The sequence below is a fragment of the Conger conger genome, chromosome 18 (genome assembly GCF_963514075.1).
Source record: "Conger conger chromosome 18, fConCon1.1, whole genome shotgun sequence".
NCBI lineage: Eukaryota > Metazoa > Chordata > Actinopteri > Anguilliformes > Congridae > Conger > Conger conger.
In genome coordinates, this window is record NC_083777.1 from 10627005 (window position 1) to 10645220 (window position 18216).

Here is an 18216-nt window from a genome sequence, read left to right on the forward strand (position 1 = left end):
CCTTTCTGTGTCTCTGTGTGTCTCTTTGTGTCTCTGCTTCTCTGTGTCAGTGTGTGTCTGTGGGTCTCTCAGTGTCTCTCAATGTCTGTGTGTCTCTATGTCTGTGTCTCTGTGTGTCTCTGTGTGTCTCTGTGTGTCTCTGTGTGTTTCTGTGTCTCTGTGCGTTTCTGCATCTCTCTGTGTCTCTGTGTGTGTCTCTCTGTGTCTCTGTGTGTCTCTGCCTTTCTGTGTCTCTGTGTGTCTCTCTGTGTCTCTCTGTGTCTCTCTGTGTCTCTCAATGTGTCTGTGTGCGTCTCTCTGTGTGTCTGCGTGTCTTTGTGTGTCTCTGTGCCTCTCTTTCTGAGTGAAGTGGATACCTGGCCTGCTGTGCTTTTTCTCTGGGTAATGTAGGGGTGCAGAGTGCTGGGGGAGGGGGCACCTCTCTATCCTCTCAAAAACTGTAAGCTCAGCATTAGCGCTAAGTGCCTTTCATTAGTGTGCGGTGCACAGACAAGTCCTATAGGGGCAGCCTGGGAGCGGCTAGCTGGCCTGCGTTCACCTTAGCCTTTAGTCTTTAGCCCATAGCCTTTAGTATCCCTTAGCCTTTAGCCCATAGCCTTTAGTATCCCTTAGCCTTTAGCCCATAGCCTTTAGTATTCCTTAGCCCTTAGCCTTCACCCCTTAGCCTTTAGTATTCTTTAGCTCTTAGCCTTCACCCCTTAGCCTTTAGTATTCTTTAGCCCATAGCCTTCACCCCTTAGCCTTTAGTATTCTTTAGCCTTTAGCCCTTAGCTTCCCTTGCCCTTTGACTCATATGAGCCTATGCTGTTGTGTAAAGTCTCTTTAACATTGCTGCTCATATTTCAATTCAGTTTTTCTAACCAATTGTTTAGGGGCTATTATCCAGCAAAATAATATGTAATGCAAACCGCACTAACCTGATTGTGATCAATAGAGGTTGCTACTCAAAGATTGCAGTGTTCGAATTAGACCCATTGTGGGCTAATTCTTGGCTCCTTTAGCATTCAAAGGAAAAATCCAAATTCTGATACAGCAAAAACTGTGAGTGTGTCCAGGACTACATCTGCACACTGTCACACACCTCCTACTACCGACAGTGTAACCGTGCTTGTTTAACACAGGATGTTTAACACAGGATGTACTGGCTTTGCATACGACACGCCATTTTATACATTTGTACAATACATTCTTATATAAATCGTATGCGGAACATGTTTTTCCCACATGCTACATGCGGAGTGAATGATTACACGTCCAGTTTTCCTGTAATCCTTTTTGATGTACCTTTGTATCTCAGTGGAGCTATTGGGTTCTTTCCCATAAATGTGATGCGTAATCCTTCGCAGTTTGAGGGAGACAGAGAGGGGGGGGGGTAGGGGGGAATCAAACACGAACGCACCCAGCCATGTCTCTGAAACTGGACCCAAATGGAGCGATAGACGTTGCCGTTGATGTTTGTTTGCGGCACAGCCACTCCGCTGACAGTTTGAGACCCGTAACGCATCGTTATTTTAAACAGCCTCATAACAGGCCGCATTTAGGGCTCTTACCCTGCCCCTGCGGTCGAAGCTCACACAGTTACTCTGACTTACCGCTCTCCCACTGCGCGGGGGACTGTGCGTTTGGGTACGATCCTACCCTGCGATGTGCGCTGTCCATTGTCAGTGGAAAACTGGGGGTGAGATACCGGGCTGAAAAGAAAACCTGTCAGAAATGGTTGCCTGATTATTATTTTTTTCTGCGTTTGTTCTGAGAAAAAAAAAACTGGGAGGGGGGGGGGGGTGGTTATTTTTTTAGGAGCGACAGAGAACAAGGGAAAGAAATTGCTGTGTAATTGGGAGAGAGCGGAGATCGAACATACGAGCGAGAGAGAGAGGGAGGGAGAGGGAGAGAGAGGGAAAAAAAGGGGCTGGCGTTCTTAAAATGCTGTGGAGGCCAGATCACAAATAAAAAAAGAGGGAGGGAGAGGGGGAGGAAGAGAGGGAAGAGGAAAGGAGAAATGAGCGGAATGGCAGAGTGAGTGGTGTGCGGCAGGAGCACGCAGCAGAGAGACTGCCACTCCAGGAGCGATCTCTTTCGCTCTTCCGTCGCGCTGGGTTTTTTCCCCCCCGTCTTCATCTCCTTCTCCTTCTTACCGTACGAAAGGCTGGCTGGAGAGAAGAGACGGATCACTTAGAGTGCCGGGGGGCGCCAGTCCAGCTCTGAGGCAGCGGTCGGAGTTTTTCCCTTTTTATTTTTTTCCCCTCTTTCTGGCGGCCGAGCTGAAGTGCGGAGCGGGAAGGAGAGAGAGAGAGAGAGAGAGAGAGGGGCTGGCGGAAAGTAGCGTTTCGGGGGTTTTTTTGTTAGTTTTTTTTCCACCCGGGGAATACGAGACTGGGCGGAGTGGGGGGGGGCTTGAGGGGGGGGCGAACCGACCCCAAAAAAAACGCCCTTTCCTGACCCCCGGCTGTCTGCCCGCGGAGCGACGTCAGTCCCGCCTCTTCCACACGGACCTGTCTAAAGATGGAGGGAGGAATGAGGGAGAGGTGTGGGCTTGGCCGGAGAGCCCTTCCCTAGCCGACGGGACCGCGGAGTGACGGGGGGAGGGAGGGGGAGGAGGGGGAGGAGAGGGAGGGGGGGATACCCCCAGGACTCACTCTGAGAATCTTCTTTTTTTAACCTTTCTGTTTTTTTTTCCGGCTGCCATGTGCAGCACTTAATGAGAAGAATGTGGAGACAACATTTTCCAGGCAAGCTGCACGTTTCCCTTCTCTTGTGTTTGTCTAATAAAGTCTGGCATGTACGGGGGGTGGGGGGTGAGGGGGCTGCTGAGGGTCAGGTTTATACCCCCTGCTTATCGCATGAAGTGACTGAACAGAGGAACCTTCGGGGGAAAGCGTGAGAGAGAGAGGGGGGGGGGGGGAGGCAGACGTGTGTGTGCGTGAGCGGGCAGGTAGCTGATGCACTTTTCGGCGTGTCGCTGTCGCTAGTGGACGGAGCGCGGTACGGCGGTATGGCGGTACGGCGGGCGGAGAGCCGCTGACGCTGGCTTTTGTCTCTGCCCCCGATTGTGCGCTGAGAGACGGAGCTCAGCGGGGCAGCACAAAAGGGTCCTTTCAGCAGGGAGCACTCTGCCTCTCCCCCCGGGGGGGGCACGGGCGGGGCCGCAGCGCCCAGGACAAACGCGCTTTGTGTGGCACGGGGGGGGGGGGGTGTGTGAACCTAATGTACTTAGCCGTCGGGGTATGTGTGTGTGTGCGTGTGTGTGTGTGTGAACCTCGTGTCCTTGCCCGTCGGTCTAACACACTGTGTGTGTGTGCGTGTGTGTGTGTGTGTGTATGTGCATGTGTGTGTGTGTATCTGCGTGTGTGTGTGTGTGTGTATCTGTGTGTGTGTGTATGTGTGTGAACATGACACCCCGACCCGTCAGTTTAACACACTGTCTGTGTGAATGTGGGTGCATTTGGGGAGAGGGGCTTATGAGTGTTAGCGTTGAGTGTGTGAGCTGGACTGTGTGTGTTTCTGTGTGTGCCTGTCTGTGCATTTCCGCATGCATATTTGTGTGCGTGTGTTTGTTTTTGCATATGTGTGTGAGAAAGAAAGGGAGAGAATTAATGTAAGAGAAAAATGGAGAGACAGAGAGAGAAAATGACTGAGAGAGGAAGGGAGAGACAGAGAAAATGACTCTGAGAGAGAGAGAGTGAGTAAGAGAGAGAGGAGAGAGAGAGTGTGAGAGAGAGAGGTGAGAGAGAGAGAGCGAGAGAGAGAGAGAGAGAGAGAGAGAGAGAGAGAGAGAGCTGTAGGAACTCTGTGTGTCTTGGACGGCTCAGAGTTCCAGACAGTACTGGCTGAACTCCAGCAGTAAGGAGAGGAAACTCTTGAGAAGAAAAACAGTGTTGTTTCACCCGTCCACACATCTGCGCATTGTGTCATTGCTTCTTAATACTAGGGTGTATTACACTGGCCTTTTGTTACCAGTAACCAGTGTGTGTGTGTGTGTGTGTGTGTGTGTACACATATTTGTGTGTATGTGCTTGTTTGCATATGTGTGTCTGTGTGTGTGTGTGTGTGTGTGTGTGTGTGTAGGCATACATACTTGTGCGTGTGGCACACTCTACAGGCACTAAATGCACGAGCCTTTGCTCAAACACCCCTCTGTGAAATAATAACGGGAGTAAACAATGTGCAGCGCTCAGCTGGCTGTGACTCTGTCTGTGAGTTTGGTTTGAGCTCACAGAGCGGACTCTGGCTCTCAGTCGCTGGTCTCTCTGGCTGTGAGGTCCAGTTCTGGCAGAGGTGCAGTGTCAGGGCTGAGCTATACCCCCCCAAATCCCCCCCCACCGACCCCCACCCGCACGCCACCCGCACCAGCGGCCGCGGCACCTTGGGGTTGCTAGGTAACCAGAACCAGCTGTTGGCGGAGATCTGGATCGCGGCTCTGTGGTCTCGGCAGTCAGCCGGCTGCTTAGCGGAAAAGAACGGAGCCTCCGCTCCCCCCGGCCCGGCCTCCCGCCGCCCGCCAGGACCTGACACCACCAGCATTACGGAAAATATTCCTCATTTCCTTCTGTTTTTTCGGAATTTTATCGTCCGCGGGGTGCTATCGCGCGTGATGTCATCGGGCCTGAAGTTAGGCTGATGGCATCACTCTCGCTCGCCAGAAAAGAATCGGGACGTTTTCTTCCCTCCTTCTGTCAGGAGAGCCGCCTGCTTTTCACGGCGTCCAGGACGTGAAATGTGAAGGTAACGTAAATAGATTTTTTTAAAAGCGAGACCGTGGTAGAGGTGAAAAAAAAGAATAGCTGCCTTTTTTTCATCTTAAAATGGAAAGAAACGTTTTCCTAAAAGTGTGACTCACACCCTGTAAACACATTCATTGCGGTCTCTGGTGTTTCATCAGAAGGTGAATTAATTACTCATCATTTAGCTAATCTCTGATTCCGTTTTTTATCGGTGACTAATTCAAAGGATGAGGGGCAGGGAGATTAACTTAAATCCATTTCCGTGAGCTCTCCGGCTCTCCGCTGTCCTTCTTTGTCCTGCGTACACGAGGATGTCGTTTAAATAACACGACTCGAGCCTCAAGCAAAGGCAAATGTAGCACACGCCTGGGTTTAATTCACGTGTGTTCTTAACACTCATCCACAATCAAAGGCAAGCGTTTGTTTCTTCATCTTCACGGACTCAAACTGGCAGAATTATTCGAGTGTTTATGAAGATAAAAACAGACAATAAGCTGTACTTCATTATGAGGTAAAGTTAAGGATGCGTATTTGATTGAAAACAGGCAAAAGCTTGGATTCGACTGGCATTTAGGTCTGGCTTCTTTTGGATGTTGACGTCATCCCCCTTTCTCTGTCAGTTCTGACTCGTGGTGGTTAAAATGAGTTAACGTTATTGTGATCCCCATACTGGGTGGAGCAAGGATAATTTGACAATCTTTGAACCAATCACAGGTAAATACAAAGACTGGCTCAAATCGTATCTTCTAGTAGCTACATTCATTTTATGGTTTTGTGAAACTTTCACTCTCACATCACCATTAGAGCCTACAGGACTAGGACAGGAAGACTTTTTAGTAGCAGCTAAACGGTTTTGCCTGACCCAGTCACTTAGCATATCTATGTATTTCAAATGCCCATACCATCAGACACTGTATACTTCTATGGTAAAAAAAACTAATATAGGAGGAGGATAGATGTTGACTAGGATCTTGGAGTGATTTTGTATACGTTTTGAATTAACTGTCACTGTCTACACTGTGTAAGCCTGTGCTGTATTATTGGCTTGAGATCATTTCTGGCTTCATGCTGTTTGTGGTTTCTCTCTGTGCTTGTACACATGTAGGGAATTCTGCTAGCAATGTTTCTAACCAGGAGCAGCGGTGAGAAAAGGTGGCCTTGTTTGGCTGCTGGGTGTTTCATCCTATTAAGGCACTGTTCCTGTGTGTGGATGGGCCCCACAGTGTGGTATCTGTTAAGGCACTGTTCCTGTGTGTGGATGGGTCCCATGGTCTGGTATCTGTTAAGGCACAGTTCCAGTGTGTGGATGGGCCCCACAGTCTGGTATCTGTTAAGACACTGTTCCAGTGTGTGGATGGGTCCCATGGTCTGGTATCTGTTAAGGGACTGTTCCAGTGTGTGGATGGGTCCCATGATCTGGTATCTGTTAAGGCTCTGTTCCAGTGTGTGGATGGGCCCCACAGTCTGGTATCTGTTAAGACACTGTTCCAGTGTGTGGATGGGTCCCATGGTCTGGTATCTGTTAAGACACTGTTCTAGTGTGTGGATGGGTCCCATGGTCTGGTATCTGTTAAGGCACTGTTCCAGTGTGTGGATGGGCCCCATGGTCTGGTATCTGTTAAGGCTCTGTTCCAGTGTGTGGATGGGCCCCACGGTCTGGTATCTGTTAAGGCTCTGTTCCAGTGTGTGGATGGGTCCCATGGTCTGGTATCTGTTAAGGCTCTGTTCCAGTGTGTGGATGGGCATGGTCAGCCAGTTGGTCAGTCAACAGTCATACTCCTCTGTTGGCCTGCATTGTGTTTGGACTGCCCCCTCTTACAGTCACTCAATAACTTCTTAAAAATATGAATCAAGGATCAAATTCAGGAGACATAACTTAGCTTTCTATGTAGATAAACGTAACATGTTTAGCCGCATTTTGTCTATCCTCACTCTATTTTAAGTAAACTGTGAAATGCACAGTAAGCCAAGTAATGTATGAGGTTGTAATTTACCAAGAGATGTTTATAAAGACCTATAAAAATGTTATAGATGTGTTGTAGAGAGAGGGTGGGCCCAGCACACTCTTTGGCCGTATGCCCATAGCCCAAAGGACAGTGAAGAACCGGCTAAGGCCCGCAAATTAATTTACTGCGTGGTGTTTGAGTTATTGTGGTTATAATCATCGTTTTTATTGCGGTTTAATTTTTATTTATTAATGAATGTTCCACCAGTAATTCTATTTACAGCCATTATTGATTGCCCTGATATCATTGTTTATATGCTTGTTTACACTTAACACTTAACATTTATCATGCTATTACAGCTGAAAGCTGATTAAAACTGAATTAGTGAGAGAGAAAGCGAGATAGTAGAGGGAGAGGGAGAGAGAGAGGGAGGTCACGTTGCAGCTCAAACATCTGTGGAAGAGTGAAGGAGGGGGGTTGTGGGTAGCCGTCATTCATTCCTGTCGACTGCTGAATTTCAGTCAACACCATTGGCTTGTAAGACATGAGTGACAGCAGAACAGACCTGTAATGCCACACATTGCCGGTCCTGATTTCTGAAGGTGGCTAATACCCACAATGTTTATGTTTTTTGGGCAGTAAACACTTCCAGTGTGCATTTGTCCCAGTTCCCATCTGTACGCGTGTCAGGCGTGTGAAGCCGGGCGCTCCCGAATCTGGCTCTGTGGAGTCCTGTGGTTAAGGGCGATGGCTGTACACCTGCGCTGTGTGTTTACACAATACGGGAGCGCGTGTTAGTCCTCTGCTTCTGCGTGCTCGAGCTAAGACAATGCAGTGCTTTCCAGAAACAAGCTGTGGGTTTTTTCGGGGAAAGCTGCCCGCGGGAGGAAAAGGTCACCATATGGTCTAGATAATGAGTGTGTGTGTGTGTGTGTGTGTGCTTGTGTGCTTGTGTGTGTGCGTGTGTGCGTGTGTGCGTGCGTGCGTGCGTGCGTGCGTGCGTGCGTGCGTGCGTGCGTGCGTGCGTGCGTGCGTGCGTGCGTGCGTGCGTGCGTGCGTGCGTGCGTGCGTGCGTGCATTAACATTGTCTCTGTAACTTCCATCTTCCTTGCCCATTGAGGCTTGTGTTTTTAAATTCATGATTGTCCAGAGCTTTGTGTCGATCTCCCCTTCCTGTCATCTGTCTGTTGTTCATATTTTACGAAGCTGACCTTTGTCCCTTGCTTCTTGGCATTTCAGGTAGCAGAAATACGTCTGTAGCTGTGTTGTCTATAGCTGTGTTGTCTATAGCTGTGTTGTCTATAGCTGTGTTGTCTGTAGCTGTGTTGTCTATAGCTGTGTTGTCTATAGCTGTGTTGTCTGTAGCTGTGTTGTCTATAGCTGTGTTGTCTATAGCTGTGTTGGCTGTAGCTGTGTTGTCTGTAGCTGTGTTGTTTACCATCGTAGTGCACGGCCCTTCAGACCTTCATTCCTGTTTGGTTGGCAACGGCAAATCCTGCCTCCACCACTCCACACACACACACACACACACACATGCGCACACATATATATACACAGACACACACACACATTCATACACATGCACGCATACACACGCACACACAGACACACACACACACACACACAGACGCACACACATACACACGCACACATACACATGCAAGCACACAGGCGCACACACACAGATATAGATACACACACACACATATAGATACACACACACACACACACGCACAGGCATCTGAACTTTTGCCTCAATCCCAGCATTAGCAGCTCATAGCATCAGCTTCCACATGCAGTGTGTGTCACAGCTAGGACACTTGTGTGTGTGTGTGTGTGTGTGTGTGTGTATGAGGGGCAGGTTTCACTCCATCCCTCCCCCTCCGCACCCCCCTACCCCTGGGGAAGATTCCGGTGTCCTCACCTCCTGGTGACAGTACTCTGGTTATCACGCGAGCTGCTTTCAGCATATCTGCATACCTGCCTCGTATCAAAAGAGAAATGCAGGCAGTCCTCTCTGCTGGCAGCACAGATGTCGCTTAATAAAGTGTTTTATAATCCTCACGGAAAAGCAGTTAGGTAATCACCATGACAACAGTGGGTGGGAGCGGAGCGGTGGCTGTTGTTCTTCGATGGCGCTGCCTCAGTGCTCCTTTACCTTTCTCTCCTCTTTTTGGATCTGTCCGTTTGCCCCTCCCCTACTTGTCCTGTGTCCTTTGGGTTGTGCTCACTGCTGACCTCTGCTGGGGAAAACGATATTCTTTGCAACCACCATGTAGCCACTTTCCTGTACACTTGAATCAAGTTTTTGTGCATTTTCATTAGTTTATGTTGTTATTGGAATGATATATATGGTTTTTTTCTATCCCTGTGTCCTGCCTGTCTGCTGTATAACTCTATTCTGTCATTCTATCTCTCTCTCTCTCTCACACACACACACACACACACACACTCTCTCCATACCAGCTTGCCTTGCCAGTCAGCAGTGGGCTAACTGAAACCATCTGCGGTAGACTGGTGATGTCACACCACTGTCCGTCACAGTTTGTAAAGGTTTCCTTGGTGGAGTAGAGGGAGTAGGGGCGGTGGCAGCAGGAAGGTTCAGAGTTGCTTTGGTGAGTGGGCCAAGGTCTCGGTCTATGTGAGGGTCCTCTTCTCAGACTGCGGTCGTTGAAAATCTGCGGGGGTTTGAGTAGATTTTACCCACATTAATGGGATAATGGTCTGTGGAAGGCCTGGCTAATCTACTCAGCCATGAATCTGTCAGGGGCATGAATATTGATGCCCATCATATTAAAATGGTATTACTACTATGGGAATGGGGGGGGGGGGTGGGGGTTCTCTGCAGGATGATGTTAAGTGCTTGATTCAGCTGTACAGGAAGTGGTTACAGGAAGTACTTGAGCACCTTAGCAGGGCTGGCTCACTTCAGTTATAGTTGGCTTAAAAGTGTTCTCTCTCTTCAGCCATTTTGCAGTGGTGTTCTCAGTGAGTGGTACCTCCTTCATGCCTTGTTCTGTTGGCCTTGTCCTATATCAGCGACCCCAGAATTTTCAAATGCTGGAGGGTCGGTGTTGAGAGTGGGAGTCAAGTGACAGAGGCATCACATGATTAAAAAATGTCACTTAATGGAACTTTAATAGCATTTTCTATGCACGTTATTTCAGTGCAAATTAAAGAAATATGACCACCTGTTGAGAAAATTGGTCTGTGGAATTCTTTGATCAATTAGGAATAAAAGGCATTTAAAAATGAGTCACTCTGAATTGTTCTTTGGCTGATATTTTCCTCTGAAATTGTATTCTTTTTTTTGATGCTATGTTTCTGGGGATTGTTGGATATGGTTAAATTAAGCTGGTTGCTTTTTGCCTCACGACAAAAAGCAACTTTTTTTTTACTCAAAAAGTGACACTGAGGTAGGATTGTTTCCAAAACATCTGTCGTGCGATTAAAGAGCAAAATACAGTGTGCAGGAGCGTACCTCACCTGTCTCCTTCTGCCTTTGTCTCCGAGCACCTGTTCATTACTCGTGCCAGGTGTGCAAACCAGTGTAGGACACTCCCGTTAAAAGACAAAGCGGTTTCCGTGTGTGATGCTCGTGCAGTGTGGCTCTTTGAGAGATCTGGGAGAGTGTGATTGATTTGGAATCTGGTCTCCAGGCTTAGCCACTGTCCACATACCGGCCCTTCTGTGCTGCCTCTGCGTGGCTCTCTGTTAGCCGTTAGCCTAGCGCGGGTCCGCACGCTTCCCGCTCACCGCACCAGCTGTGGCCCCCGGGGGCCCCTGGGTTGGCGAGGAGGGGGGAGAGGCACAGCTTCCTGGTAGCGGTGTGAAGGACAGGGCCCTCCTCCTGGCCGTAAGTGGGTGTGGAGGGGGCGGGCTGACGGGGGTGGGGGATTCTGGGTAATTGATTGCCGTTTGAGGAAGTGCAGGTCGAGGGCAGCGATGCTGGGAAGGGAGGCTGCAGGCAGATGCCGGCTGTGGGCATTGATTTATCGAGCGGAGGTCGTTTGTGTAGCCGGGGCGGGATCGTGGGCCCTTGTCGGGACATCAGGGACAGCGCTGTGCAGTGGAGAGACCGGTACTCAGTTTACAGCTCTCCGTGGTAGCCAATCACAATAGTGCCGACGCCCTCCACTTACCAGGGATATCCAGCTGTATTACTGCTGTGACGTCCTTGGGGGAGGTAAAGTTATCCTGCTTTATTGACCCCCGTTGTTAACACAGAGGCAGGAATGTGGTTGTGGGCAGGGCTGGAACTGGGTAAGGATTGACGGATGATTTTCAGGGCCCTGCTCTTATTCCACCACAGCCTCACCCTCCTGTTCAGGAGCCTGTGTGACTGACTTCCTCTCTGTCTCTCTCTCAGGCATCCGGCCCCAGATCATGAACGGCCCCATGCAGCCGCGGCCCCTGGTGGCCCTGCTGGACGGGCGGGACTGCACGGTGGAGATGCCCATCCTGAAGGACCTGGCCACTGTGGCCTTCTGCGACGCTCAGTCCACACAGGAGATCCACGAGAAGGTAGGGCTCCCTCTCTCTCTCTCTCTCTCTCTCACACACACACACACACACACACACACACACTCACATACACACACACACATCCATACACACACACACACATACACACTCACATACACACACACACATCCATATACACACACACACATACTCACATACACACACACACACACACCCATATACATGCTCACATATACACACACACACACATACACACACACATATATATACACACACATATATATACATACACACTCGCATACACACTCACATATACACACACATACACACACTGTCACATACATACACACACATACACACACTGTCACATACATACGCACACACACATACACACACACACACAAACTGTCACATACAGTCAGGTCCATAAATATTGTGACATTGACACAATTCTCATCTTTTTGGCTCTATACACCACCACAATGGATTTGAAATGAAATGAACAAGATATGCTTTAACTGCAGACTTTCAGCTTTAATTTGAGGGTATTTACATCCAAATCAGGTGAACAGTGTAGGAATTACAACAGTTTATATATGTGCCTCCCACTTTTTAAGGGACCAAAAGTAATGGGACAATTGGCTGCTCAGCTGTTCCATGGCCAGGTGTGTGTTATTCCCTCATTATCTCATTTACAAGGAGCAGATTTGGAATCTGTTGCTGTCAACGCTCAATATGAGATCCTAAGAGCTGTCACTATCAGTGAAGCAAGCCGTTATTAGGCTGAAAAATCAAAACAAACCCATCAGAGAGATAGCAAAAACGTTAGGTGTGGCCAAATCAACTGTTTGGAACATTCTTAAAAAGAAAGAACGCTGATGGTGAGCTCAGCAACACCAAAAGACCACGGAAAACAACTATGGTGGATGACAGAAGAATTCTTTCCCTGGTGAAGAAAAACCCCTTCACAACAGTTGGCCAGATCAAGAACACTCTCCAGGAGGTAGGTGTATGTGTGTCAAAGTCTACAATCAAGGGAAGACTTCACCAGAATGAATACAGAGGGTTCACCACAAGATGTAAACCATTGGTGAGCCTCAAAAACAGGAAGACCAGATTAGAGTCTGCCAAACAAACATCTAAAAAAGCCTTTACAGTTCTGGAACAACATCCTATGGACAGATGAGACAAAGATCAACTTGTACCAGAATGATGGGAAGAGAAGAGTATGGAGAAGGAAAGGAACTGCTCGTGATCCAAAACATACCACCTCATCAGTGAAGCATGGCGTGGGCATGTATGGCTGCCAATGGAACTGGTTCCCTTGTATTTATTGATGATGTGACTGCTGACAAAAGCAGCAGGATGAATTCTGAAGTGTTTCAGGCAATATTATCTGCTCATCTTCAGCCAAATGCTTCAGAACTCATTGGACAGCGCTTCACAGTGCAGAAGGACAATGACCCGAAGCATACTGCAAAAGCAACCAAAGAGTTTTTTAAGGCAAAGAAGTGGAATGTTATGCAATGGCCAAGTCAATCACCTGGCCTGAATCCGATTGAAAATGCATTTCACTTGCTGAAGACAAAACTGAAGGGAAAATGCCCCAAGAACAAGCAGGAACTGAAGACAGTTGCAGTAGAGGCCTGGCAGAGCATCACCAGGGATGAAACCCAGCGTCTGGTGATGTCTATGCGTTCCAGACTTCAGGCTGTAATTGACTGCAAAGGATTTGCAACCAAGTATTAAAAAGTGAAAGTTTGATTTATGATTGTTAGTTTGTCCCATTACTTTTGGTCCCTTAAAAAGTGGGAGGCACATATACAAACTGTTGTACACCGTTCACCTGATTTGGATGTAAATACCCTCAAATTAAAGCTGAAAGTCTGCAGTTAAAGCACATCTTGTTCGTTTCATTATGTATTGTGGTGGTGTATAGAGCCAAAAAGATGAGAATTGTGTCGATGTCCCAATATTTATGGACCTGACTGTACATACACACACACATACACACACACACACTGTCACACACACACACACACACACATACACACACACACACACACACACACACACACCAGGTGTGGTGACGGGGATCACAGGTCCCATGGCAACAGAGTGCAGGGCCGCGGCCACCTGAGCCAGGCGGGGGCTGGAATAACAAGCAGGGCCTGGTTTCACACCATCGCCTCTCTCCCCCCCTCCTCCTGCCTCTCCCTCTCCCTCCAACTCCCTCTCACATCAAGCTGATTTTGGAGTACATTGCCTTTCATTCTCTTTCCCCACTAAAATAAAGTTGGTTCATTCGCATTTAATGCCACCTTTAGCCAAAGTACAGCGGCCTGTATCACCTGCATTGCAGTTCCACTGGAGAGCTTTGTAACGCGAGTGCAGCGTAATTACGGCTTTGTTTCGTTTAAACGCCTTTTACTGCATTTATACACGACTGTGGAGCTGTGGCAGATGTGAACCGGATCAGAACCGTGGTGGTGACAGCACTGGGGTTTCAGCCACGCTGCGCTGGTTTCCGCTGCGGCCGGGTTGAAATATGCAGAAGCTGCATTTGTGTACGGGGGATCCGGATCGCTAACCCAGCAGCGCAACGGGCTGCTGCTTCATGTTTTCATATTTTTCTTAAAACATTGTCATAAAACATTGTCATTTTCCTTCCCAATAGGTTCTGTGTTTCTCAAATAAGCGCGCAAACGCGGTTTGTTTAGCGGCAGTCTGAGAGAGGTGTGGAACTGAACAAAATTAATGAGGTGTTTGTTGTCGAGAGAGAGGGAGGGAGAAGGAGGGAGAGAGGGAGAGGCAGAAAGAGAGAAATGTAATGTTCCTTCCTCCATACCACACTCTAATCAAGTGTGGTTACACTATTCTTATGACCACGAGTCTGTTTCTCTCCAGTTAAGACTGAAGACTCTGTTGTCAAGGAAACATTAAAGCTGCTAGCTGCTGTAGCCTAGCTGGGGTTATATTCCTTATCAGTTCAGTGCATGGAGAGCTCTATGGTACTGACACTCTACAGTATAGATGCTCTATGGTACTAATGCTCTACAGCACCTGCGCTCTACAGTACAGACACTCTATGGTACTGGTGCTCTACAGTACTGACACTCTACGGTACAGATTCTCTATGGTCCAAATGGTCTACAGTACTGACACTCTACGGTACAGACGCTCTATGGTCCTAATGCTCAACAGTACTGACACTCTATGGTACAGATGCTATATGGTCCTAATGCTCTACAGCACCGGTGCTCTACAGTATAGATGCTCTATGGTACTGACACTCTGCGGTACAGATGCTCTATGGTACTGATGCTCTACAGTGGTGTCTCTGTAGAGTGTCACTGTACAGACAGGCAGAGGTCATCACACACAAACCCAGGGACTCCATTCTTGCTGTAGAAGACGTCAACACTGACTAAAGCCTTCCTTTAGCTCCTCTCACATAGACCCTGTGTGACTGTGAGTAACTGACACGCCTCACACAGTGAGAGACCACGCAAGTTAATGAATTAATTAATCACTAGTGTGCCTTGCGGAAGGGTCATGGGGCCGGGCCTATTGTGCAGAATTAAAGGGAGAGATGGAGTGATGGATGAAAGGAGTGGAAGAGTGGCGTGAGTTGTACCGGTGTGTAATACCCTCCTGGCCTGATCCGGCGGGGGGGGGGGGGGGGGGCGAGCCCCAAACACTTCCACCACATCAAATGAGCAGGGAGATGATGTCATGGCTGTAAAAACCTATTGGCTGGGAGGTGGGGGTGGGGGGCAGGTATATATCAGGACCAGCACACAAAAGAAATACGCTGAGACACTTTACTTTGTGTTACACCAGACTGGCTCCTCACCAAAGGCTCCTGAGTCCTTATTAAAAAATGATTTGTTCAGCTTTTCCATTAAAGTTGACGGTATTCAGAAATGATTTCTCTTGCAAAGCATTCCATTGCATTACTCATTACTCACGGTGGGATGCATCACCTCCAGTAAGTCTTGCCTTTGGCAAATAACTGAAGAAATGAAATGAATGTGTAGGGAGAGATTTAACCTTGAATTAGCATTTAGCTGGGATTCCTGGGCCACAGTGCTAATAAAGGCTTTTATGGAAATTCAGTGCTGATCTGGCAGGCAGAGTTAATGTAGTTAGCTGGAGGTGAATTTAAAGCTATTATTTACTCTGAGCACTTGACAGCATTTGTTTAATATTGTGATATCTGGACTTCCATCAATCTGTTTTAGAGCTGGGGTTGCTTGCTTTAACCTTGTTTGCATAGAATATGATGCAATCGTTTTTTAAGTGTGTGTGTGTGTGTGCGCGTGTGTTTTTGTGTGTGTGTATATATGTGTGTACGTGTGTGCGTGCATGTGTGTATGTGTGTGTGTGTGGGCTGGCTGCTGAAAGAGACAACAGATATTATGGTCTTCATGGTGATGACGGTGGTGATGATGAAGATGTTGGAAGTGATTATGCTGACCCGTAATGATGGCGGTGATTATGATGATGATGATGATAGTGATGTTGGTGGTGATGTTGATGATGTTGATGGTGGTGTTGGTGATGAGGATAGTGATGTTGATGGTGGTGTTGGTGATGGTAGTGATGTCGGTGGCGGCCTGTAGCGTAGTGGTTAAGGTACATGACTGGGACCTGTAAGGTCGCTGGTTCGATCCCCGGTGTAGCCACAATAAGATCCACACGGCCGCTGGGCCCTTGAGCAAGGCCCTTAACCCTGCATTGCTCCGGGGGGATTGTCTCCTGCTTAGTCTAATCAACTGTACATCTCTCTGGATGAGAGCGTCTGCCAAATGCCGTTCATGTAATGTAATGTAATGGTGGGGATGCTGATGATGTTGGTGGTAATGATAGCGATATTGATGGTGATGATGATGTTGGTGGTGATGATGTTGGTGGTGATGATGTTGGTGGTGATGATGGTGATGATGTTGGTGGTGATGATGGTGATGATGATGATGGTGATGTTGATGATGTTGGTGGTGATGATGGTGATGGTAGTGGTGATGGTTTTCTTGGTGGTGATGTTGATGATGTTGGTGGTGATGATGGTGATGGTGGTGATGATGGTGATGATGTTGGTGGTGATGTTGATGATGTTGGTGGTGATGATGGTGATGGTGGTGATGATGGTGATGATGTTGGTGGTGATGATGGTGATGTTGGTGGTGATGATGTTGATGTTAATGCTGATTATAGAGATGTTTGTGCTCTCTCTGTCCCAGGTACTGAACGAGGCGGTGGGGGCGATGATGTATCACACCATCACTCTGACCCGGGAGGACCTGGAGAAATTCAAGGCCCTGAGGATCATCATTCGCATCGGCAGCGGCTACGACAACATCGACATCAAAGCCGCGGGTGACCTAGGTACGAGGGCTCGCCTCTGTCCATCTGTCTGTCATCCTGCCAGGGTGATCATGTGTACATGGTGCAGCAGAAGCACACAGGCAACGCTTTGTTGGCCTGACTGCGGTTCTTTGTTTGCTGGGACAGAGGATGGATGGGCATGGTTTCAGAAGCACATTAACACAGATTCCGAGTTACTCTGTGAGGCTGGACATTATATGAGCTGTAGGCCAATTGGCTGGGGCCAGTTCCACTTCACGCAGTAAAGGAAATGAATCGGTATTCAGTTTACGAATTTAAAAATGTTATAAAGAGACTTTTCAGTTTTCAGTCCATAAATTTGGTTGCAGTTCATTGTGCAATGGAAATGGCCTAGCTTCTGTTCTCGGTCATTTCTAAATTTAAGTACAGTAAATGCATTTCTGTCAACTAGTGTGTGTCCTCAATTCACATTTTTTGTCAGAATTTGGCCAGTCTTTAAAGACTTCCTTTCCAAATAAATATATGCAAATATATAGGCACGATAATAGGTGATGAAAGAAGTGTAGTGGGTGTAAGTATTTTGTATTGAGATGAAAAGATAGTGGTTGGCATGGCAACCCGTCTCGCCAAAGCTCCGTTTGTCCTGCCGTCCAGAGTGGCCTGCAAAAGGCTGCCTGGCCAAACAGGAAGTCCAGATACAGGAAGTTCACCTGATGCCTCGCACCTTGCTGGGACTCTGTGAACTGAACGCCCGACGCCGTCGCTACGAGACGGGAGCGTTTTGGCGACATTACTCCGTCTTAGCAGCGGGAGTCCCGTCTCTTTTCATTCTGTCAGGATGTGCTCTGATGTCTCGGGCGACAAAAGGAAAGCGACGGTTGTTTTAGAAAAGAACCGTTTTTCCGAGCTGCGAATCCTTTGAGCGCGGGGGGATAAGAACAGCAGCTCAGTCATGTCTCCCTGCGAGCTGACATCTCTGCGCTCCTGACGCGACGCTTTTAAAGCGCCTCTTTGAGCCGAGCGGAATCTGTTTCTGAGTCAGTCGGCAGCGCCGTGAGCCGGGAGCGTCTGGCACTCTGTGAGACGGCTCAGAAACCATTTTCACCGACTGAAGGCAAAACAGCGAGGGGCTTTTAGACTCAGGGAAGGTTCTCTGTGGGATATTTAGTCGTTTTTCATTTGCGCCGGATACCGTGTGATAGCAGCGTTAATGGCATATTCCTCAACTGACACTAAATAAGTAAAGGTGGTGTGTTGGGCCCGTGTTTTATACCCTCATTCTTAGGGCCATATATTACATTACATTACATTATTGGCTTTTGGCAGACACTCTTATCCAGAGAGACGTACAGTTGATTTTAGACTAAGCAGGAGACAATCCTCCCCTTGCACAATTCAGGGTTAAGGGTCCAACGGCTGTGCGGATCTTATTGTGACTACACCGGGGATCGAACCAGCGACCTTGAGGGACCCAGTCATGTACCTTAACCACTACACTACAGGGCGCCCACATATAGCCTCATACTGAACACCAGTGTTTGGCCAGCAAGGGTCCAGGCCTGGGTCAATTGCATAATTATTTTGGATTCTATGCTTTACTGCACCAGGCATGATCAATCGAGCACAGAAAATTATAATTAACAATTGACCCAGGTCTGGAAGGATCTGAGTTTGTGTCCTGGGTCCTGCTCTGAGTCGGGCTGCTGGTGTTACTA

At 48.2% G+C, this 18216-nt stretch overlaps 1 protein-coding gene across 5 annotated transcripts in view; it reads left to right on the plus strand.

Annotated features, from left to right (window-relative positions):
- Positions 1–18216, plus strand: part of LOC133118264 (C-terminal-binding protein 2-like) — a 96237-nt gene that overhangs the window by 65737 nt on the left and 12284 nt on the right. For 2 of the 5 annotated variants that reach the window (XM_061228107.1, XM_061228111.1), the window contains 2 exons: positions 11037–11191; positions 16396–16540. In XM_061228107.1, the coding sequence (XP_061084091.1) occupies positions 11037–11191; positions 16396–16540 (300 nt within the window). Of the gene's footprint in view, positions 1–2492; positions 2730–4503; positions 4723–11034; positions 11192–16395; positions 16541–18216 lie in introns of those variants that run through there. The other 3 variants (XM_061228108.1, XM_061228110.1, XM_061228106.1) reach the window with 3 other exon arrangements.